At 42.7% G+C, this 24,509-nt stretch overlaps 2 protein-coding genes across 3 annotated transcripts in view; one reads left to right on the top strand and one right to left on the bottom strand.

Moving 5' to 3' along the window:
- Positions 1 to 5,989: 5,989 nt before the first annotated feature.
- Positions 5,990 to 17,294, top strand: MALSU1 (mitochondrial assembly of ribosomal large subunit 1). Its single transcript, XM_003270402.3, has 4 exons — positions 5,990 to 6,398; positions 7,619 to 7,797; positions 15,259 to 15,340; positions 16,742 to 17,294. Exons 1-4 carry the CDS (start codon positions 6,143 to 6,145, stop codon positions 16,930 to 16,932), a joined length of 708 nt encoding a protein of 235 aa, XP_003270450.1. The 5' UTR covers positions 5,990 to 6,142; the 3' UTR covers positions 16,933 to 17,294.
- Positions 17,295 to 17,594: 300 nt separating this feature from the next.
- The window catches only part of IGF2BP3 (insulin like growth factor 2 mRNA binding protein 3), a 159,974-nt gene continuing 153,059 nt past the window's right edge, over positions 17,595 to 24,509 (bottom strand). The window contains exons 13-15 of one of the 2 annotated variants that reach the window (XM_030796215.1): positions 20,898 to 21,029; positions 20,111 to 20,224; positions 17,595 to 19,836 (exon numbers count right to left, since the gene is read on the bottom strand). In XM_030796215.1, the coding sequence (XP_030652075.1) occupies positions 19,738 to 19,836; positions 20,111 to 20,224; positions 20,898 to 21,029 (345 nt within the window). In that variant the 3' untranslated portion in view covers positions 17,595 to 19,737. The remainder of the gene's footprint in view (positions 19,837 to 20,110; positions 20,225 to 20,897; positions 21,030 to 24,509) is intronic. The other variant, XM_030796216.1, reaches the window with a different exon arrangement.

Here is a 24,509-nt window from a genome sequence, read left to right as displayed (position 1 = left end):
CTCTCCTCTTTCAAACACAATTACACAGTATTGATGACATTTAATCATTATCTCTCCTACTCTCTGGGAGCTCCTTGGGTACAGATACTATGTTTTGTTTTTTTATTTGTTTGTTGCCCAGGCTGGAATGCAATGGTGCCATCTCAGCTCACTGCAACCTCCGCCTCCTGGGTTCAAGTGTTTCTTTTGCCTCAACCTCTTGAGTAGCTGGGATCACAGGCACCCGCCACCATGCCTGGCTAATTTTTTGTATTTTTAGTATTGGCCAGGCAGGTCTCCAACTCCTGACCTCAAGTGATCCACCCACCTCGGCCTCCCAAGGTGCTGGGATTATAGGCATGAGCCACCACGCCCAGCTGAGACAATGTTTTATTCACCTTCCCTCTCTCTGGCCTTAGTCCAGCGCCTGGCACAGAATGTTTGTTCGCTTGAACCTTGGTGAGGCTCCTTGGGAGGGTGAGTCACAAGTCTACGCAGAGTGACCCACAACCTGCAAAGCCCACCTACCAACATCGGGTTGATGAGAGGGGACCCCAATACCAATTCCTGAGGCTGTGGGAAAAACAGTCTGGCTCTGTGACAGGGCCCAGTAATCCAAGGGGCCAATGTGAGTGTTTAGAGGCACAGCTTCAGAACACACAACGGCTGTGAAAGCTGAGGAAATGCTGCAAGGGGTGGGAGTCGCAGCCTGCACTTTGGTTCCACAAATAGACTGGAGAAATGGTGGAGGAGGGGCCTCCTCACGTGGGAACCTCCTACGGGAGAGGCTGCAAGCAGTGCTTTGGGATGCTCGCAAACCACAGGCTCGGGGCCCTGAGAAGCCAACAGCTCATCGCAGGCCTCGGTGCCCACCCCAGGCTGCTGTCCCTGCCGTTACAAGCCCAGAAGACATGCCTGGCAAACCCACACAGAACATCTGAGTGGACAGACAATACGAACCCCACAGTCCCAGGGGAGTTTGGGGTGCAGAGAGCTAGTACCTTACTCCTAGGTTTATAAAATACAAAGTCCTGTTTGTCTTCTCTTTAAAAGGATTTTGTCCTCCTTCCAATGAGATTGACAAAGTGGGGGACAAAATAATTTTGAAAATATAAATATGCAAATCCATAGTATTTATAACAGATTATAAGAGAGGTCATTTTAATCCTGGCCCTTCCTTCTGCACGGTCTCTGGAGGGCAGAACCAGTATAAAGGCAGTGGAAATCCAGGAAAAAGGATTAAGTTTACATGAGGTGGGAAGAATATTCACCAACAGCTACAGCTGCCCAGTGGTGGAATGAGCTGTTCTATGATGATGGGAAGGGTAAGCTGAGGCTGTAGGGTGAGCAGTGATTCCAACATTTTAGTTATAATGAACTTTTGTCGTAAAATGTATGGCTCTTTAAATGTCTGTTATTGAGCTGGGCATGGTGCCTGTAATCCCAGTGCTTTGGGAGGCCAAGGCAGGAGGATTCCTTGAGGACAGGAGTTTGAGACCAGCCTGGGCAACATAGCAAGGCTGTGACTCTACAAAAAGTTAAAAATTAGCCAGGCATGGTGGCATATGCCTGTAGTCCCAGCTGCTCAGGAAGCTGAGGCAGGAGAATCGCTTGAGCCCAGGAGTTCAAAGTTATAGTGAGCTATGATCATTCCACTGCCCTCCAGCCTGGGTGACAAAGAGATCCTGTCTCAAAAAAAAAAAATCATTCAGTACATGCATGACAAAGAGCTACTTGAAACTAAGCCACACTTTTAAATTTTTATTGAATTGCAATACCATCTACACCTATTTGCTGTGAGGGACATGTTTATTTGGCCCAAAGACAATGTTTGATTCACATGTGGATTTGAGGGTCCTCTGCTGTCAAAAGGGGGTTCATGGTCCACAGCTTAAGAAACACAGATGCATAATTCATGCATGGAGTAAGCAGAGGTCGGAGTGAAAAGCTTCCCAGTATCAAAACTATATAAATTTAGTCATTTATACATTATGTGCCAGTCCCGTAATGTGTGATGTTAAGGGCCCGATGGTCCAGTATGGGCACATCAGGAAGCTTGTGCAACCTCTTTCTAGTTTAGCCCTTGGGCCTTTGGCCCAGCCTGCTCTGTACTTACTCTCTGTTCTCTCTGAAGCAAGATCCTGAGGTCTGTGTGGTGTCATCTCCCAAAGTAGGCCCCTGTCTTCTCCCCAGCCCCTGGGGCTAGCTTCAGGGAAAGTGTTTGTGACTGTAGCTTCTCACCTTCCCATGAAGCCCCAGGACACACATTTGGGAACCTTTTGGCTCTGCTGCTAACACAGCAAACAAGAGGTTCCCAAATTACCACACCAGGGATGTAATTAGGGTCTGTAATCAGGAAGTCCTTGTACTAATGGACTGTAGTTAATTTACAATTCCTGACTCTCTCAGGAAGTTGCTTTTGGCTTCAATCCTCTGGCTCAGTACCCCAAAGGTAGTGATTATCAAACCCCCGCCCCCCTTCCCGTCTGATTCTGCCTTTACTAAGCAACCAAGTTCTGAAAACAACGTCCAAGCCCATGAGTAGATGGCAGTTTTGGGGGAAAGAGGGGCATTTTGCATTTCTGAGAACCTCTCTAATTCTCCTCAGGTAGGAAATATGACCTGTAAAAATGATTTTGGTCATTAACATTAAGGACATACATAGTGCTGGCAAACCTTGTCTCTGAAATCACAGATGATGAGAAACTGTTGTTTGGAATCATTTCAGTAAGAATGGAACGTCCCGGTCTTGCCTGAAGACTCGACATGGGGGTCATTTCACATCATTCCACACAAAGACACAACTTCAGCATCAATCCTCCCCGAGGGCCAGCACTCCACATTTATCTTAACTTGTATAGTTCTAAGGAACAAGGACCCTGAGTCTGTTTCTCAGCCCTGCTGCTAATCAGAATGTGATGTTCGTAGTGAAGCCTAAAATAATGTTTTTAATAGGACATGATTCTCCCCAGACCACACGACTCTTGTGAGTGACTGACCAATGACATCTCCAGCCCCTGTGAGCATTCTCCTGTCTCCTGAGCAAAGATTACTGAGAAAATTCCTAAACTTCCTTTGCTTCAGGACAGCACCCAATCCACAGCTGATACCACTTCGTTTGGTAGCTCCTTAGACTCACTGAGCATAAGCACGAGCCCTAAACAAAGCCCCTTCTAGTCCCTCTTCCTGAGCTGCTCCTCTGTCCTCCATAGCATGCAGTCTCCCTTGCTACAGCAAGTTAATAAAACTAACTTTGGACCAGGTGTGGTGGCTCACACCTGTAATCTCAGCACTTTGGGAGGCCGAGGTGGGAGGATCACGAGGTCAGGAGTTCGAGCCTAGCCTGGTCAACATGGTGAAACCCTGTCTCTATTAAAAATACAAAAAAATTAGCCGGGTGTGGTGGTGCATGCCTGTAATCTTAGCTATTCAGGAGGCTGAGACAGAAGACTTGCTTGAACCCGGGAGGCAGAGGTTGCAGTGAGCTGAGATTGCACCACTGCACTCCAGCCTCGGTGACAGAGCAAGACTCCGTCTCAGAAAAAAAACTTTGACCACACATGTGTTCCTGGTTGTCTTTTTCTGATGGGCTTTATCATAATGACTGGGTTCAAGCCATTTCCTCTCCATGAGGTCAATTGGTAGACAGATACTAATTTCCATATGATTACTACATGCCAAGCACTATGGTATATAATTTGTGCTGCATATTTTATTCAATTTTTCGAGACTCTGTGAAGAAGGTATCATTCCCTCATTTTACAGATGAGGAAACTAAGGCTCAGATTAAGAACTTCAATAGTACACTGCTAATAAACAGAAGAGGTGGAATTAAATCTAAGTCTTTTCTAGTGGGGTATCATTCAATCAAACATAATAAATGTTAAAGACATTTATGAACAAAGGGATGAGGGGTTTCTGAGGGACCATCTGAGAGAGTAGGGGGAGATACCTTAATGCTTAAGGTATGTCTTACAGAGTGAGTCTGAGTTTGTCCTATGAAAAAATGGGAAAAGGTGCTCTATAAAGAGTAGTGGCCAAGCGTGGTGGCTCACACCTGTAATCCCAACACTTTGGGAGGCTGAGGCGGGTGGATCACTTGAGATCAGGAGTTCGAGACCAGCCTGGCCAACATGGCGAAACCCCGTCTCTACTAAAAATACACAAATTAGCTGGGGGTGGTGGCACGTGCCTGTAATCACAGTTATTCGGGAGGCCGAGGCAGGAGAATTGCTTGAACCCAGGAGGCAAAGGTTGCAGTGAGCTGAGATGGTGTCACTGCACTCCAGTCTGGGTGACAGAGTGAGACTCCATCTCAAAAAAAAAGTATATGCAAAGCTTGGCATTGAAACGATATGGTGAGGTTGCCAGGCATGGTGGCTTGTGCCTGTACTCACAGCTACAGTGGGGTAGATTGCTTAAGGCCAGCAGTTTGAAACCAGCCTGGGCAACATAGAGATCCTGTCTTTAAAAAAATTAAAAACAAAAATTAGCTGGCCATGGTTCCACATGTCTGTAGTCCTAGCTAATTGGGAGGCTAAGGCAGGAGCACCACTTGAGCCCAGGAGTTTGAGGATGTAGTTAGCTATGATTGTGTGATTGTACTCCAGTCTGGGTGACAAGAGTAAGACCCCATCTCTTCAAAAAAAAAAAAAAAAAAAAAAAAGGGTATGGTGAGTTTGAAAAATAGCAAAAAGCAGATGAAGCGAAAATGATTCTAGTTGACAGAAAGGCAGCATGGAGGATGAAAAGAGTAGAAACAGACTGGAGACAGGAAAGCCAGATAGGAGGCAGTCTCTGTAATTAGGCAAGAACGAATGAGGGTTTGGACTAAGGAAGAAACAGTGGAAATGAAGACAAGAAGCTGGACTCACAGAAACATTTTGGAGGTAACATAAGCAGGATTTTGACAACAGATTCGTTTGTTGTATGAAGATCCTGGACTGAATGAAGTCCAGGGTTTGGGAGATTTGAAGGGATAATGACCCATTAAATGAGCTGGCAAATACAGGTGGTAAAGCTGGTCTGGGATGTTCAGAGAAGGGTGGGAACACGGAATGGATGCCAAAAGCTGGGAGAAACGCCAAGTTCATGCCTATGGAAAAATGGAATTGAGGATGGGGCTAAAACTGGACAGAGGAAACTTAATCTGTAATGTTTTTCTTTTTTTCAAAAATAACTTGAAGTGATTGTACATATCTGGTGTGATATACACAAATGCTTAATTTCTGTATTTTTAAAAAACTTCCCAAAATTAGTGCTTGGAATTATTTAAAATAATGTAGCAAACATTTTTGGAGTGCCTGCTATGTGTCTGGCACTGTTTCAGGCATTTGAAATATTTGCTCTCTATGAAGCCTTCCTTTCAGCAGTTAGCAGGCCTGGAGTTCAGAAGTCTGATTCTGACGTGGTCCGTAAGTGTATGACCCGGGCAAGTTGCTTCCCTGCCGCGCCCCACAACCCCCCCATCCCTCACCCGCGCCAGGGATCTATCGGAGTTCTCAAGTCCTGTGACTTAATACCGCAGCTGGCACCTCAGAATTCCTTATTCTTACAGAGCTGGTCCCCATAGTGCCGCCCCTGGGCGTAAACTCCTCCATACAGGGAGTGTCGATGATGGGCTGACCTAAGAACGGTTTCCAAATGGTCTTTACACCTCTGCCTCCCATCCCAGTCTAGTCCAGGATAACAGATTTTCCTCGTGCGATTTCAAATTTGCAAGGGAATCTTGAATATTTTTTAGTAATGAGAGAGGGTAGATTATATGTCCTAATCCCAGCCTAATCAGATTAACAGCAACTTCTGGACATTCAGTACCAGGAACTGTTTTAGGTGCTGTGGAGAGAAGAGTTAAAAATGAAACAAAAATTATTGCCTTCATGAGGCTTACATTAGTGGGCAGAGTCCAAAAAAAAAAAAGTGACAACGTAATGCGCCACTGCGACACAAAGCAAAGCAAGGTGGTCAAGCAACACCAGTTCTTTATTCCCGCACGCCCTAATCCCCAAGTAGCTCTTCCGGGTCACTGCTGTCTTCACGGGCTCCAGACTCCGCCCATGGCCCGTCCTTCAAGCCTTGACTCCGCCCACGCATCGACGTAGAATTTCCGAGCCGGGCTCCGTGAAGTGCTACCCACCCGCGACGCCGACGCGAGGCTGCTGCTATGGGGCCGGGCGGCCGTGTGGCGCGGCTGCTTGCGCCACTAATGTGGCGCAGGGCGGTTTCCTCGGTGGCGGGGCCCGCGGTTGGAGCCGAGCCCGGGCTTCGGCTGCTGGCCGTGCAGCGGCTTCCCGTAGGAGCAGCGTTCTGCCGGGCTTGCCAGACCGCAAGCTTTGTCCGCGGCCTGCACAGCGAGCCTGGGCTGGAGGAGCGGGCGGAGGGGACGGACAACGAGGGACGCCCAGAATCGGACGCGGCAGGTACGGGCGTGGAGGAGAACGAAGGCGACCCTCTCCGGGCAGTCTGGAGTCAGGTCCCAGCCAAGGTGGCTCTGGGTTCCCCTCTGTGCATTTCTCTTGGAGTCACAAAACTCCTGCACATCCAGAGCTGGAAGGGACTTCAAAGGTTGTTGGCGCCAACCTTCCTGTTTCACAGTGAAGAAACTGAGGGCAAGAGATGAACTGCAAAATCCCAGCCTCCCGGACGGCCACCTCCCACCCTTGGCATCACAGTCTCACCGTCCTCACTTCCTTTTACGCTCTTCCTAGAATCCTGGGAAATGGGTTTGTGGGGACTGTTAGGGCTTGAGGATTCTGAGGAGCCAGGGTCTGGGTGCGAAGGGGTGCGTAGGAAGCGCCAGTAGGAGATGGGTCCAAGTTAATATCCTCTAGTTATTGCTGACGTTTTTAGAAACTTAAGAATGGTAAACAGATCACATCTAAGAATGTAGAGTATGAAAGGGAGAGGCCTTAGTGGGCTTAGCTACTAGGTCCTTTGGAGTCGGCTTTAGAACTTGGGCGAGCTTTAAATTTACAGCCTGTAATACTCCAAGCTGAAGATCAGAATATCTAAATCTTTACGGGAAAAAAAATTAGATTTTTCACAGGTAACAGTTGTTAATAACCCAGTGGTTTTATATGAAAACTTGAAGGTTCAAAATAATAATTACTTAAAAATGTAGCTCTTTCAGTGACTGATCTTAGGCCACAGTAATTCTGCTAGGCCTCAGTTTCTTCATCTCAATTGAAGGTTGTGGACCAGATACTACCTAAGAGCCCTTCCAGCTCACAATTCTGTGACCCGTTATAACTGAGATTCAATTTAATATGCTCCAGGATATCATCTCCTACCCAATTTGTGGTGCTGTTTTTCTTTGCACAGCATTTCTGTGATTGTGGTGTATAAGTATTAGTCAATAGAAAGTCATTTGTCACTGATGTCTGGTTCTATTTGCATATGGTTAATAGCGAAGGATGTATAGTGGCTCTGCGTAATCTGAGCACCCTGACCATAAAAGTTGAGCGGTGCTATGATACTACTGCCCAGGTTCAGCTTCCAGGAGGCCTTTGCCCTGCTATCTGTAAAAGCACGTTGGATCTAAACACCTTCATGGAGGAACAGTCAGCTGCCAGCATCTCTGGGTGCATACAGGTCTATCTGTTTGGCCGTCCTGATACAAACAACTATTTGTGCATTTCAGATCATACTGGTCCCAAGTTTGACATCGACATGATGGTTTCACTTCTGAGGCAAGAAAATGCAAGAGACATTTGTGTGATCCAGGTTCCTCCAGAAATGAGATATACAGATTACTTTGTGATTGGTAGTGGAACTTCTACCCGACACTTACATGCCATGGCCTTCTACCTTGTGAAAATGGTAGGATGCTTTCTTTTCTCTTTTGGACCATTAACTGAGTGGAATAGTGACAGTGCATCAGGCCAAGGAGCAACACTTAGAGAGTAAACCCATCATACAAAGTTACAGAAGAAGCCCAAATTTTCAGAATTTGCATGAATTCATTTTATGTTCTCTGATAGTGAAAGATATGGGAACAAATATCCAGCGCTATTGAGTTAGGATATTTCTAATTCTTTTCTCTTGTGACCGCAAGGAAGATTTTTTTTTTTTTTTTAATTGAGATGGAGTTTTGCTCTTGTTGCCCAGGCTGGAGTGCAATGGCACGATCTCGGCTCACTGCAACCTCCGCCTCCCAGGTTCAAGTGATTCTCCTGCTTCGTCCTCCTGAGTAGCTGGGATTACAGGCATGCACCACTACGCCCAGAAAATTTTGTATTTTTAGTAGAGACAGGTTTCTCCAAGTCGGTCAGGCTGGTCTCAAACTCCTGACTTCAGGGGATCCGCCTGCCTAAAGTGCTAGGATTACTGGCATGAGCCACCACACCCAGCCGGAAGATAATATTTTATAACCTGAGGCAAGCTAGAAGACAGTATAACCAGAGGGATTTCTAGAGGCACTATCCATTGCGGTAGCCACTAGCTACATGTGCCTATTTAATTATAAATTAAAATGTAAATTCAGCCAGGTGTGGTGGCTCAAGCCTGTAATCCCAGCACTTTGGGAGGCCAAGGTGGGTGGATCACAAGGTCAAAAGATCAAGACTATCCTGGCCAACATGGTGAAATGCCGTCTCTACTAAAAATACAAAAATTAGCTGGGCGTGGTGGCATGTGCCTGTAATTCCAGCTACTCGGGGGGCTGAGGCAAGAGAATCACTTGAACCCGGGAGGTGGAGGTTGCAGTGAGCCGAGATCATGCCACTGCACTCCAACCTGGTGACAGATCCAGACTCTGTCTCAAAAAAAATAAAAATAAGATATAAATTCAGTTCTGCAGTTATATTAGCTATATTTCAAATGCTCAGTAGCCACGTGTGGCTAATGGCTACCATATGGGACGGCCATAAAGCATTTTCATAATTGTAAAACGTTCTATTAGACAGTGCTGGCCTGGAGTTTCATTCAAAGATTTGAGCATGTCCAGTGTTCCCAGGCACTGTACGGGGTATCGGGAAGGTAAGAACAAAAAAGATGTAGTCCTTGCCCTTACAGGTCTAGTTGAGGAAAGAAAGGGGGATTGTTTTCCGGTTGCACTGAATATGGATCAGTATGAGGAAGAAAGTGTACTTGGAAGCCTCTAGCTGACTCTGGTACCATTTCACAGGGCCATCATACCTTTCTTAGTCTTAGTCTGTTGAGAATTGGTCATAGAGGAGGCACTTAAGACCAAAAGAGTAGCCGAGATTGTATAGAGAAGGGTTGTAAAACAAAAAGGTGGGGCCTGTACACAAAACGCTGGTACAACATGACAGAGCAGAAGAAGATGCCAAAAACGGGGTAATTGGAGAGATAGGAAGAGAACTAGGAAAGCATAAAGGAGATATAAAGACAGCATACCAGGGTCTCTATCAGATGTAATAGTGGAATGGAGTAAGACTTAGTGACCACTGGACTTGCGGATATAAAAAGAACAGGAGGTTTTACAGAGAAGTTTCTGTGAAAGAATAAAGAAATAGAAATTGCCTTTACGAAGATTTTAGATGAGAGAAATGCAAAGGCAAGAAAGTTTTGTTGTTTGTGGTAAAATACATATAATGTAAAACCTACCATTTAATCTTTTTTTTTTTTTTTTTTGAGAGAGTCTTGCTCTGTCGCCCAGGCTGGAGTGCAGTGGCTCGATCTCAGCTCACTGCAAACTCCGCCTCCCAGGTTCAAGTGATTCTCCAGCCTAAGCCTCCTGAGTAGAGATTATAGGCACCCACCACCACGCTAGGCTGATTTTTCTATTTTTAGTAGAGATGGGGTTTCACCATGTTGGTCAGGCTGGTCTCAAACTCCTGACCACCTCGGCCTCCCAAAGTGCTGGGATTACAGGCATGAGCCACTGTGCCCAGCCCATTTAATAATTTTAAAATGTATTGTTCAGTAGCTTTAAGTACCTTCACATTGATGTGCAATCATTACCACCATCCATCCCAGAACTCTTTTCATTTTGCAAAACCGAAACTCTGAATTCATTGAACAATAACTCCCCATTTCTCCTTCCCTAGGCAGCTACCATTCTACTGCCTGTCTCTATGAATTTGACTACTTTTCAGTATCTCATAAAAGTAGAATCATAAATTTGTGACCGACTTATCTGACTTGGCATAATGTCTTCAAGGTTCATCCATGTAGTAGCATGTGCCAGAATTTCCTTCTTTCTTAAGGCTGAGTAATACTCTATCTTACGTATATACCACATTTTGTTTATCCATTTATTCATTGATGGACACTTAGATTGCCTCCACCTTTTGGCTATTGTGAATAATGTTGGTATAAATATGGGTATAGAAATACTGTTCATGAGGCTGGGCGCAGTGGCTCATGCCTGTAATCCCAGCATCTTGAGAGGCCAAGGTGGGCAGATTGCTTGAGCTCAGAAGTTTGAAACCAGCCTGGGCAACATGGTGAAACCCCATCTCTACATAAAAGACAAAAAATAAAATAAAAAATTGGCCGGGCTTGGTGGTGTGTGCCTGTAGTCCCAGCTACTCGGAATGCTGAGGTGGAGGATTGCTGGAGCCCAGGAGCTTGAGGCTGCAGTGAGCCGGGATTGTACCACTGCACTCCACCCTGGGTGACGGAGCAAGATGCTGTCTCAAAAAAAAAAACAACAAAAAAGACCAAAAAAAAAACCAAAAAACAAACCAAAAAAAGGCTGGGTTCACGCTTGTAATCCCAGCACTTTGGGAGGCCAAGGCGGGTAGTTCACCTGAGGTTAGGAGTTCAAGACCAGCCTGGCCAAAATGGTGAAACCCTGTCTCTATTAAAAATACAGTAATTAGCTGGGTGTGGTGGAGGGTGCCTGTAATCCCAGCTACTTGGGAGGCTGAGGCACGAGAATCGCTTGAACCTGGGAGGTGGAGGTTGCAGTGAGCTGAGATTGTGCCGCTGCTCTCCAGCCTGGGCAATAAGAGCGAAACTCAGTCTCAGAAAAAAAAAAAAATGTTTATGTCCTTGCTTTTAATGCTTTGAGGTATGTGCAAAGGAATGGGATTGCTGGATCATATAGTGATTCTGTTTTTAATTTTTTTTTTTCGTTCACCAGCCTAGCACAAAGCTGAATGTTTTTAATTTTTTGAGGAGCTCCTGTATTCTTTCATAGTGGCTGCACCACTTTACATTTCCTCTAGCAGTGCAGAGTTTCCAGTCTTCACATCCTCATCAACACTTCTTTTCTGGTTTTGGTAATAGCCATCCTAATGGGCCTGAAGTGACATCTCATTGTGGTTTTTATTTGTATTTCCCTAAGGATTAGTGATGTTGAGCATATTTTCTTTTGCTTATTGGCCATTTGTATATATTCTTTGAAGAAAAGTCCTTTGCTTTTTTGTTTGTTTTAAAGAGACAGTGTCTCACTTTGTTGCCCAGGCTTCAGTGCAGTGGTGTGGTCATAGCTCACTGCAGCCTGGAACTTCTGGGCTCAAGTGATCCTCTCACCTCAGCTTCCCAAGTTGCTAGGACTAGAGGAGTAGGAGTAGTCAAATTCATAGAGACAGAAAGTAGAATGGTAGGAGTTACTCCACAATGCCCAGCTAATTTATTTTTTGTAGAGACAGGGTCTCACTATATTGCCCAGACTCTTTGCCTATTTAAAATCAGGTTGTTTGTTGTTTTGTCGTTGAGTTGTAGGAGCTCTCTTTATATTCTGGATTTTTTTTTTTTTTTTTTTTTTTGAGACGGGGTCTCGCTCTTTTACCCAGGCTGGAGTGCAGTGGCGCGATCTCGGCTCACTGCAGGCTCCACCCCCCGGGGTTCACGCCATTCTCCTGCCTCAGCCTCCCGCGTAGCTGGGACTACAGGCGCCCACCACCACGCCCGGCTAATTTTTTGTATTTTTTAGTAGAGATGGGGTTTCACCGTGTTAGCCAGGATGGTCTCGATCTCCTGACCTCGTGATCTGCCCGCCTTGGCCTCCCAAAGTGCTGGGATTGCAGGCGTGAGCCACCGCGCCCGGCCTATATTCTGGATATTAACCCCTTATCAAATATGTGATTTGCAGATGTTTTCTGCCATTCTGTGGGTTGCCTTTTTACTCTTTTTAGAGTGTCCTTTGATGCATGAAAGTATTTAATTTTGGTGAAGTCCAATTTATTTTTTCTTCTGTTGCCTATGTCTTTGGTATTATATCCAATAAATAATTGCCAAACCAGTATCATGTTTTCCCTGTTTTCCTCTAAGAGTTTTATAGTTTTAGGTCTCCTGTTTAGATATTTAACCCATTTTGAGTTAGTTTTTGGAGGCGGTAAGGTTTTCCATGTGGACATTTCCTCAGCACCATTTGTTGGAAGGACTGTCCTTTGTGCATTGAATGTTCTTGGCTCCCTTGTTGAAAATCATTTGACCATATGCACAAGGGTTTATTTCTGGGCTCTGAATTCTGTTTCATCGGTCTGTATGTCTGTCTTTTTGCCAGTTTCAGACTGTTTTGTTTACTATAGCTTTGTTCTTTTTTTTTTTTTGAGACGGAGTCTCACTCTGTCGCCCAGGCTGGAGTGCAGTGGCGCCATCTCGGCTCACTGCAAGCTCCGCCTCCCAGGTTCACGCCATTCTCCTGCCTCAGCCACTCTGAGTAGCTGGGACTATAGGCGCCTGCCACTACGCCTGGCTAATTTTTTTGTATTTTTTAGTAGAGACAGGGTTTCACCGTGGTCTGGATCTCCTGACCTCGTGATCCGCCCGCCTCGGCCTCCCAAAGTGCTGGGATTACAAGTGTGAGCCACCGCGCCCAGCCCTATAGCTTTGTTCTAAGTTTTGAAATCAAGAAATACGAGACTCCAACTTTGTTCTTTTACAAGATTGTTTTGGCTATTTGGGGTTCCTTGAGAGTCCATATAACTTTTTTTTTTTTTTTGAGATGGAGTTTCGCTCTTGTTGCCCAGGCTGTAGTACAGTGACACAATCTCGGCTCACAGATTCAAGCAATTCTCCTGCCTCAGCCTCCCACGTAGCTGAGGTTACAGGCGCCCACCACCATGCCCAGCTAATTTTTTGTATTTTTAGTAGAGATGAGGTTTCACCATTTTGGCTAGGCTGGTCTTAAACTCCTAACCTCAGGTGATCCACCCGCCTTGGCCTCCCACAGTGCTGGGATTACAGGTGTGAGCCACCGTGCCCAGCCCCACATAAATTTTAGGTTGGATTTTTCTGTTTCTTCAAAAAATATTGTGATCTTGATACAAATTGCACTGAATCTGTAGACTGCATTGGGTAGTATTGGCATCTTTACAATATTGTCTTCCCATCCGTGAATATGAAGTATCTTTCCATTTACTGGCATCTTTAAGTTCTTTCAGCAGTGTTTTGTAGTCTTCAGTGTACAAGTCTTTTGCTCCTGTGGTTAAGATTATTCTGCTAGGCTGGTCACGGTGGCTCATGTCTGTAATCCCAGCACTTTGGGAGGCTGAGGCAGGCAGATCACCTGAGATCGGGAGTTCGAGACCAGCCTCACCAACATGGAGAAACCCCATCTCTACTAAAAATACAAAATTAGCCGGGCGTGGTGGTGCATGCCTGTAATCCCAGCTACTTGGGAGGCTGAGGCAGGAGAATCGCTTGAACTCAGGATGCGGAGGTTGCTGTGAGCTGAGATCACGCCATTGCACTCCAGCCTGGGCAACAAGAGCGAAACTCAAAACAAGAACGTCTCAAAGGATTATTCTGCTATCGTAAATGGAATCTTAAAAACTTTGTTTTCAGGTTGCTCATTGTTAGTGTATAGAAATACGATGGATTTTTGTGTGCTGAATTTGTTTAGTAGCCCTAACTGGGTTTTTTTTGTGGAATCTTTGGGGTTTTCTACATATGAAGTTGTATTGTCTTCAGAGATAATTTTACTTCTTCCTTTCCAATTTGGATACCTTTTTTTTTTTATTGACGAATTGCTCTGACTAGAACTTCCAATACTGTGTTGAATAGAAGTAGCAAAAGCAGACATACTTAGTCTTGTTCCTGATCTTACAGGAAAGCTTTCAGTCTCACCATTGAATATGTTAGCTGTGTGCTTTTCTTCTTACATGGCCTTTATTATGTTGAGGTAATTTCCTTTTATGCCTACTTTGTTGAGTGCTTTATTGTGAAAGCGTATTGAATTTTGTTAAATGCTTTTTCTGCGTCAGTTCAGATTATCATATAGATTTTTTCTTCATTCTGTTAATGTGGTGTTATTGCATTGATCCGTTTTTACATGTTGAACCACCTTGCATTCCAGGGATAAATCTCACTTGGTCATGGTCTATAATCCTTTTAATATGGTGCTGAGTTTGGTTTGCTAGTATTTTTGTTGAGGATTTTTGCATCAAATGTTCATCAGGGGTATTGGTCTTATGGAATGAGTTAGGAAGTGTTCCCTGCTTTTCAATTTTTGGGGGAGAATTTGAGTACTGCATTCTTGTTTAAATATTTGGTAAAACTCATCAGGGAAGCCATCTGGTCTAGGACTTTTGTTGGGAGATTTTTGATTACTGATCCAGTCCTCATACTAGTTATGGTCTGTTGAAACTTTATATTTCTTCATGATTCAGTCGGTAGGTTGTGTTTCTAGAAATCTTGCTATTTCATCTAGGTTACCCAGTTGTTTGGTGTACAGTTGCTCATAGTACTCTTACAATCCCATTTCTCTAAAATCAGTAGTGTCACTTCTTTCATTTCAGATTTTAGTTCTTTTTTCTTAGTCATTCTAAGAACCAAATCCTAGTTTCATTGATTTTGTCTTTTTCCTGCCCTAATTATCGTTTCCTTTGATTTTGGGGTGATGTATATGAGATGTCCTTTGTCTCTTGTAGCAGTTTTTACTTAATTGCCATCTTGTTTGGTATTAGTATATCTGTTTTAACAAAAGAACTGAGCACATTTATAGGATGATGGGGTCCCATTAACATGTCATGAAGGCAGATGAGGTGAAATCAGTGGCACTGAAACAACCTGGCTTTATAAACAGAAGGTAGTATCTGCAGTCTCTAAAGGTGAAGGGAAGCTGGGACGAACACAAGTGATGGATGTAGGTGGGTACCAAATGCTGACTGAGCTTAGCTTTTTCAGCCTCAGAGGCATAGTGAATGAATGGGGTGACCATCTCAGAAGGGCTGGGGCAGGAGAATTCAGGAGAGAGGTGAAGGTGAGTAAGATTTAGAGGGAGAGATAGTTTCCCTAAGTTAGTCATCACAGGGCAAAGTATAGCAATGAGAAATGAGTAAGATTAAAAAAAAAAAAGACCTTCAGCAAGAACAGGCTTCCCCCATCCCCTCTCCCTTTAATAAACCACCTGGCTTTTTTCAGTACAAACACCTGAAATGTAAACGTGACCCTCATGTTAAGATAGAAGGGAAGGACACTGATGACTGGCTGTGCGTGGATTTTGGTAAGTTATTCTGGCGTATTTTACAGGTTAACTGTTGTTACTACGCTAATCTTGAATTGTTTTCAGTTGCAAAAGGATTGAGATCAAATTGATGAATGTATTTCCAGGTAAGATTTTTGAAGTGTGTTTAAGGTAACAAAAGTTTTTTTAGTTATAATCCAGGTGGTCTTATTCACATGTAGAATTTTCACCTAAGCAAACCAAAGTACCCTAGATAATGCGCTCCCGGAGGAAGATATATACTACATGGTGTCTATCTACTAGCCACCAGATCAGGAAGATGGTGGACAACCGGATAACATAGTAGAGGCGGGAGAGATTCCTTAGTAGTGGTAGAGGAAAGTCTGGGGGCTGCGGTGCATAAATGAGATGAGGATGAGGTTATTCCAGGCACAAGAAAGGACTAGAGCAGAGGACTAGAATTTCGAAAAGATCTAACAACTTTGGGAATTAATGTGTACATAATTTCAAAGCACCTCCCAACAAGATAATATTTACAAAGGGGAAAACATAACTGTATGTCAAGAACTGAGGAATCTGAGATTTTATTCTGCTTGTAAGCTAATACGTTGTCCTGCCAGTTTTCATGGATATTGGTAAAAGACAAGACTATTAGAGAGTTAGAGACAAAGAACAGTTTATTACCACAGCAGTAGCCAGCATCCATTTTGCACTGGTTTCGTGAGCTCTGGATTCCATAGGGCAACACGGGCCAGATGACACCAGCACACAGTTGTAAAACTGGAACTCAGATGAGGGTGTCTAGGTTTTTTATAACTAGCAGAAAGCAGGCCTACTTTTGCTCTGATGGTTTCTCACTTTTGTCGCTATTAACGTTTTGGACCAGGTAATTTTGCACGTGGGGGAGGGGTGTCTCTTGTGCACGGTAGGATGTTTAGCAGCATCCTCCGTTCTCCAATTGTGACAATCAAAAATGACTCTAAACATTACCATTATTACCTAATTGAGAAATGCTGCTGTAAGCAAAGCTGCCCTTTGCCCTGGAGGGAGGCAGTATCTATCTGTTAAGAATATTCACGATACATTCTTGGATAGTCAAAACAAAAGGCAGTCAGTGTTTTTTGCACAAAAGATGTGCAGAAGTGTGTTACCCATGGAGAATTGTCACCAAAGAGAATCCTGACACCTTTAGTCCCTTCGATAAAGTTACTATCACCAGCAGTGTTATATATTGATATATGCCTCCTATAGGTACACTGAGAAAGGCATAGCATCACTTCTGTGGTATTTTTGCTGGGATGGGGTCCACAGTGATGCTAATCTGGGAACCACACTTCAGAACCACTGCTCTATTCCTAGAGTTAGCCAGTGTGTGTTGTAAGGTAAGAATAAAAGGAAATGAACTATTCCTTCATTGTATCTCTTATCTGTCCCTGATAGGCAGCATGGTGATTCATTTGATGCTTCCAGAAACCAGAGAAATCTATGAATTAGAGAAATTATGGACCCTACGTTCTTATGATGACCAGTTAGCTCAGATAGCACCTGAGACAGTACCTGAAGACTTCATTCTTGGAATAGAAGAAGATGATACTTCATCTGTGACTCCAGTGGAGTTAAAATGTGAATAAAATATTTTATGCACTGCGTTAGTCATTTCAGATTTGGATTGAGTCACTTATTGGAAAATACAGCTCCTAAAGCCCGTCTCCTTGGTTAGGCTGCTCTTAGGACAAGGCTTGTGTACCTCATGGGCACTCCTGCTAACTGGCATGCAGAGACTGTAGATAAGTGAGCTAATACCTGCAACCAAAAATCAGTACACTCTACCCAAAACTTATGACACACTGCCTTTATCCTGGAAATGTCATCAGAATTTCCTGGAGTTAGCACTGGCTCCTGTGCTTGAGTTCTCTGCTCAGATTTTTATTAATTTAGCTTAAATGTAAATCTTAACCCTGCTTAATGGAATGGCAAAAATTTTAAAAAATAATATAAAACATAGCCCACTGGTCCTATTTTTATACTTTTTCTTTGAGGTGATAATATTCTTCTAGGAGGACTTCTGTAACCCTTCCAGAATACTCCAGTAACAGAAGAAAGTAAACAAAGTGTGAGGAAAAACTCTGAAAGCTCTAGTTCTTAGTTCATATGCAAGAGTATTATCAAGGTTCACATTAAGTACCGTGGCTGGACATGGTATAACAGAAATCTGCCTAGAGTTTGAAAAACTCAAATTCAGAACATTCACATTCAACTGAAAACCAAAAATAAAACATACTACACAACAAGCTGCACCTTAATGATGAAAAAATTTATTCTGCGTCAAGGTATCTGGAAAATGAAGCTGCATTTGGGGCACATTATACATGAGGAATGATCCATATATGGTGAGTACAAAACTCAATTATAGATTTCTTAGCTAGTACCAGATACTCCAAATTACAAATGCTTAAGTAAAAGTAAAATATGATTTGCCATACTAAAAGGCTAGAAGTGAAATATGACAGAATTTAAACCAGCAGATATAAATGCAGCACCTATGTGTATATTTTTAAAAAATCAAATATTGGGGAAAAAAATCAAATACTGAGAAAAGCTCTGGCCTTAAACACATCTTACCTGAAATCCAACCAGAAAGCCAGTCCATGATTTTAGCAATTTTAATTCATTGTATGAAAAAAAAAATTATGAATGCTAGGAGAATCCAGTGACAAAAAGGGCACTTTTTTGGTTAAAACTACAAAAGAAACTTGTTTTCTGAGAACATTAAGGAAAACACTTTAAATCATTTTCAAAATGTCTAATTGATATGATCTTCAGAAAAACATCTAGTCTGTATAGAAATTCATCTTGAAATAAGAATGAGGCAGAATGATTTTTTTTAAAGGGTTATATATATAAGTCCTTTAGGTCAGTGTAACATGACTGTGATCATCCTACAAACAAAACTCAAAATCAATTCAGAGAGCAGCGTGGCCTTGGAGACCACCCACACCCAACACAATTGTACATACTGGGCTTTGCTGTCAAGGAGTGAGCAAATGAGTTCGGTATCAAAGGTCATATGTTTTCACAGTCATTCAAATTATATCCCAAAAACTTCTCTTGTATTCTCTATCTTTTGACTTTTTTTTTCAAAGAACTGATTGCACAGTATACAGAAATCCTGTTATACTTTACTAAAGGTGGTCTTTTTTTTTTTTTTTAATTTATCAGTGCTTAAAAATCTTCAAAATAGCTTAGTGAGGCTCATGACAGTGCTGGCCCCATGGAAATGTAGCCTTTTGTTGCCTTTAAACACTGTCACACCATCTATGACTGTCCCATTGGTCTGAAGTGTACTGTCAAACTAAGCATCCTGTAAGACAAGCTAAAGCTTGCTTTTTGCCAGTCAGTTGAAAGTCCTGCATCTCTTCATTGATGCACTTTCTTTAGGTATTGATAGTCAAAAGCACAAAGCATTTATTATGCATTCAATCATGTAGCTAAACAAAAAACTGAAGTCTCCTGAAGCCATTTAAACCAGCCGTTCCAAAATCTCCTGCGACCACTTTGTTAGTACCATCAAAAACTTTCCCAACTATAAATGAAAGAATAAATGATAGTGCTGCTCTCCAGATATTAGGCACTGCTCCGTATCTTTGAACATTTGATTTTACTAATAACTGTGTCAAAAGCCTCAAAAAACCCTGAAATTAATTTTCCAGCTTTACTGTCACCAGCCAGAAGTAAAATTCTTAATTTGCCTGTTAGCTGATTGCTGTTAAATTTTAAATTTATTTTTTAAAAAACGGTTGGACTTCTATCATTATAAAGTATATAAAATTTTCAAAAAAAAGGAACAATTTTGCTTTTCATTGTATTACTGAATACCTGAGGTAGTTGAGTAAAAATGCACGTTTAATACCCCTGCCAACACCATTCAGCACTTCCCTTAGGTTACTCATGTTAGTGTTAGATAAAAATAAAACTGAGAACAGTTTTTCTATGCTAATGGCTTAACATTTAAGTTCCTGTGATAATTATTCTGATCCAATTTTAACAATTGGATTTAGGAGCCATCTATTTGATGAATTTAGTGAAAGCATCATTAAGCCAATTTCTGGCATTACGGGGGAATATTAAGAAGAATTAGAATATCTGTTATACTGTGAGACTACAACAAAGGGAAGTGCAGAGCTCTTCTCTTTCCCTCCCTCCCCCACCCTTTTTTTGTTTGTTTGTTTTAAAGCTGGGTGTCATACATTTCAGAGAGCATAAAGTATACATTCTCACAGAGACAGGAGTTCAAAAGTTGCCTGGTCCTCAGAAACAACTGGCTAGGTAAAAACTTGTGCATGTGATTCTGGATAGGGGGTCGGCGCCCGTCTGTTGGTTAAGCAATCTGTCTTTGGTTTGGCATCTGCCTCTGTGGTGGGCTGTTTCCTGAGCCTTTACTTCCGTCTTGACTGAGGTGGTCCACTTTGCAGAGCCTTCTGTTGTTGGTGCTGCTTTACCTGAGTCAGAATTTCCTGAATTTTTCTCTGGGCAACCTAGAAAAGGACAGAGCTTTGAAATTCCACTTGATCAAAAGCTACTAAAAGTTATTGTACTCCTTCATTTCAACAATTTCAAATAGAAATCCATTTGATGATTAAAGATACATACTAGTCAGTTTGCTAGTAGTCTCTGAAATCACCTGCTAAAAGGGAGATGAAAAGTCTTAAGCATCAAACAACCTTAACTAATTCTATCAGGTAGGAGCACCTGAGGGAGAATTGTTTCCATGTGAGAAAGATACAAAAGCTTATTTTAGAGCCCACTTGCCTGGCAAGCATAGAAGTGACCAGTTATTTTGACAACCACTTGGTCATTCTCATCAGGTGTCTGGTCACGAGGGACAACAACTTCTGCACTTGACAAATTCTGAAGTTCATTCACCTGAAAGAGATAAATATAAATCACATTAAGTTGCGGTTTTAAAAACTTACTTCCTAAGTACTTACTGTTCGCCAGACACTGAGCTATGTATGGCTTTACAAATTTCATTTAATCCAGTGGTAATTCCATGAGGTTATTAGAATTATCCCCACTTCAAGATGATTAAGGCTCATCCAAAGAAATTGATTTGTCCAGTTATACAAGTGAATGGCAAAACCAGATTCAAATCTTGAGTCTGATTCCAAAGTGTATGTACTCAATCACTTCAAAATTATAAATAGCTTTGAAACCCACTTACAAGTTATATGTATTAAAGACTAGAAACAGTTTGCTTTTTTTCCATTACAGATGTAACGAGCTGTAGATGAAATTTTTAAAATTCCTGTTAAGTGTCTGTTCAATAAAAAGCTAAAGTTTTATCAGGAGAACGTTAAATGCCCTTTATAAATATAGGACAATCCTCTCACACAAAGTGATCTGAAAGAGATGCATTACTTTCACTAATAGCTGGCACCAACACTCAGACAGGAAACAAAAGGCAATCTTCTCCAAACCTTGGTCAAGATGGTCCTGCTTTTTATAAATTAGCCAAAATTCGGGGACTTGGAACTCCTAAGTACCTTTCAACGCTTTCCCTTTCATACCACTGCACAGGTTTTGCTGAAGTACTTGCCGTTTTGCCTCCTTTTCCAATAACTCTGCCAGCAGCAAAGGATGGCACTCTGATATGAGCTTCAAGTTTCACCTCTTCTTTAGGACTAACAAAGTTTTCTTCTTTAATTTTTCCATAAATTCTTCCCTGAGCCTACAGATGAAAACACATCCTATTAGTGTAATTCATGTATGAAATGGAAAAGGTCAGTTAACTTGAAAGATGGCCCAAATCCAAGTGGGATAGCCCTTTGCAGTGATACATCTACATTTCATAGATTGTTGAAAATAACATAGAAGAGAGCAGTTGGAAGTCCTAAAAGGTTGACAATAACTACTGCCCATCACAGTAGAGGCAACTGAATGCTTGGTGAAAGGATAAGCCATATTCTTCTGATAAAAACAGTTAAAGGCAATTAATAACCTAATAAAAATTTTTGTGGGCAAATGGCCATTTGTATTAAAATTGTGATAGGTAAAACTTCTCATGCTGGCCATGAGACATTAATTGCATTTTTCTTTCCCTTTTTTTGGAGACAGGGTCCTTCTTTGTTGTCCAGGCTGGAGTGCAATGGTGCAATCATAGCTCACTGCTGCTTCAACCTCCTGGGCTCAAGCGATCCTCCTACCTCAGCCTCCTGAGTAGCAGCTGGGACTATAGGCATGCGACACCACACCTAACTTTTTTTTTTTTTTTTTGAGACAGAGTCTTACTTTGTTGCCCAGGCTGGAGTGCAGTGGCATGATCTTGGGTCACTGCAACCCCCGCCTCCCAGGTTCAAGTGATTCCCCTGCCTCAGCCTCCTGAGTAGCTAGGACTACAGGCGCTCACCACCACACCTGGCTAATTATTTTTGCATTTTTAGTAGGCGTGGGGTTTCACCATGTTGGTAAGGCTGGTCTCGAACTCCTGACCTCAAGTGATTTGCCCACCTCAGCCTTCCAAAGTGCTAGAATTACAGGTGTGAGCCACCACGCCACTAATTTTTATAGAGATGGGGGTCTTGCTATATTGCCAGACTCATCACAAACTCCTGGGCTCAAGAGTCCTGCCTTGGCCTCCCAAAGTGTTGGTATTACCAGTGCAAACCACCACACCTGGTCACATTTTTTTTGAGCAAAACAGACAGAACTGCAGAGTCAGCTATGCCAAGCTAACTAAAAGTCAAGCTCACGTCTACATGGGCCAGTTAGAAACCTGCTGAGAAAAATGTTTTCAATTTAAATGTGTTTCATACTCTTAGAAAGGTGGTTTTTCCTTTGAGTATTTTAAAGAGGCTACAACATCAAGATAAGAACTTTTTTCTTTTTTGAGACAGAGTCTTACCCTGTCATCCAGGCTGGAGTGCAATGGTGTGATTTTGGCTTACTGCAACCTCCGACCCCTGGGTTCAAGCAATTCTCCTGCCTCAGCCTCCCGAACTAGCTGGGATTACAGGTGCCCGCCACCACACCCAGCTAATTTTTTGTTGTTATTTTAGTTGAGACAGGGATTCACCATATTGGCCAGGCTGGTCTTGAACTCCTGACCTCAGGTGATCCACCCACCTTGGCCTCGCAAAGTGCTGGGATTACGGGCATGAGCCACTCACTGTGAGCCACTCACTGTGCCCTGCCTTTTTTTTTTTTTTAAGAGACAGTCTCTTTCTCTGTGGTGTGATCTCAGCACACTGCAACCTCTGCCCCCTGGGTTCAAGTGACTCTCCTGCCTCAGCCTCCTAAGTAGCTGGGATTACAGGCACCCACAACCATGCCCGGCTAATTTTTTTATTTTTAGTAGAGATGGAGTTTTGCCATGTTGGCCAGGCTGGTCTCGAACTCCTGGACTCAAGTGATCTACCCACCTAGGCCTCTCAAAGTGCTGGGATAGCAGGCGTGGGCCACCACACCTGGCCAAGACACTTCTGATATTTAGAGTCAATACATCCTATCACCTACTGCATGCAACTATATAAACAACCTATTACATACAACCATTAGTCAGCAAAGGAGAAAGGAGCCCGAGAGTTGGTTTGACAAGCTGCCAGGGTAAACCACAAAACGCAATAGTATCCAACACATGTTCACTGATTCAGAAAGCTGAGCTCATTTTAGGGCACTACAGACAAAACAAAATTCATCTTGATACCCTATATTCCATTGATCCTTAATGCCCCAGGCCTATGATGTAGATATTACTATTACTTAACACAGTAAAAAAGACACTAGGGATATACACTATCCTCCAAAACTGAAGCTCTTGAATTTGTAAGAAAAAATATGGGGAGGAGGTTTACCATTCCTTAGATCTCTAAAATAAAACATTCATTTAGCATTGTCACCAATCACATAAATGAAATTTAACTACTATGGCTTAAGTGTTATATTTAAGTTAACTATAAAACATGAGTTTTATTAGAGAATACAGGGAAAGAACTTTGAAGTTCCTATCATATATGCATCATAGGAGTTACAGGACAGTAATTCCACTTATAAGACTAAAAGCTCAGCACCAAGGAAAGACATGTTTGTATTTATCTTTTAAGATTTCAAACTAAAAGTGACCCTGAAGGTTTGGGATAGGAAGCAGTTTTCAAAAATTCTGAGTTAAGATTTGAACTGCCTGGATCACAAGGCTGCTGTGAAGGAATAAATTTCTTCGCATGATTTTCTTTCTTCATCTAACCACCCACATCTCAAAGCACCTCCTTCATTTCCCATTCTTCCCATAAATGAAGTGAAAGCAGCTTTGGGTTTTTAGTGAAAAAATGGCCCAGAGAAAATAGAAGTCAAAGAAAGTGATTTTTTTTTGTTTGATTTAAGGGAGAGAGGTGGGGTGGGGAGAGAACTGTATGCACTGTTACTAGTTACTGTTACACTTTAAGGCTAAGAAAACTAAGGCTTGGCCAGGAGCACAGTGGCTCATGCCTGTAATCCCAGCACTTTGGGAGGCCAAGGTGGGCGGATCACTTGAGGTCAGGAGTTTGAGACCAGCATGGCCAACATGGTGAAACCCCATCTCTACTAAAAATAAATTGGCTGGGCGTGGTGGCACATGCCTGTAATTCCAGCTACTCGGGAGGCTGAGGCAGGAGAATCGCTTGAACCCAGGAGGTGGAGTTTGCAGTGAGCTGAGATCACGCCACTGCAGTCCAGCGTGGGCAAGAGAGTGAGACCCTGTCTCAAAAACAAAAAAAAAAACTACAGCTTAAGGTTAAATGGTTGTCTTCTTACACAGTCACTAAATGTTCTAAGACAAGACACCCATACTAAATTTTATGGGAGAAATCATACACGAAAGGGAATATATTTATGAATTTGGCATGGTCTTAGTCTAATTTATCCATAGTCCGTTGAATACCCCCAGCACGCTAACTTTGTGCTACCCATGTGTTAGGCACTTTTCTAAACATTTCATATATTGTGTAAACCTTAAACTACCTTAGTATGTAGGTGCTCTTATCCCTGGTTTTACAGAAAAAGGTTAAGTAACTTGCCCAATGTCATACAAGGCAAATGGCAGAGGCAGGATTTGAACTAGCAGCCTGGCTGCCAAGTCTCTGCTCTACCACTTCTCAGTAGACATTGAAAGGCACACTGCAGCCCCAAAGACCTCAAATCCCAATAAACGTGCAATGGTTCATACCAGGAAAAA

This window comes from Nomascus leucogenys, chromosome 17 (genome assembly GCF_006542625.1).
Source record: "Nomascus leucogenys isolate Asia chromosome 17, Asia_NLE_v1, whole genome shotgun sequence".
NCBI classification, from domain to species: domain Eukaryota; kingdom Metazoa; phylum Chordata; class Mammalia; order Primates; family Hylobatidae; genus Nomascus; species Nomascus leucogenys.
This window is presented reverse-complemented; position numbering and strand designations above follow the sequence as displayed.

What these genes read in the sequence shown, in the direction of transcription:
- MALSU1 (XM_003270402.3), top strand. Translation starts at nt 6,143, where the DNA reads ATGGGGCCGGGCGGCCGTGTGGCGCGGCTGCTTGCGCCACTAATGTGG. An exon ending in CCCAGAATCGGACGCGGCAG is followed by an intron (nt 6,399 to 7,618) that starts GTACGGGCGTGG and finishes TGTGCATTTCAG; the next exon opens with ATCATACTGGTCCCAAGTTT. An exon ending in CCTTCTACCTTGTGAAAATG is followed by an intron (nt 7,798 to 15,258) that starts GTAGGATGCTTT and finishes GGCTTTTTTCAG; the next exon opens with TACAAACACCTGAAATGTAA.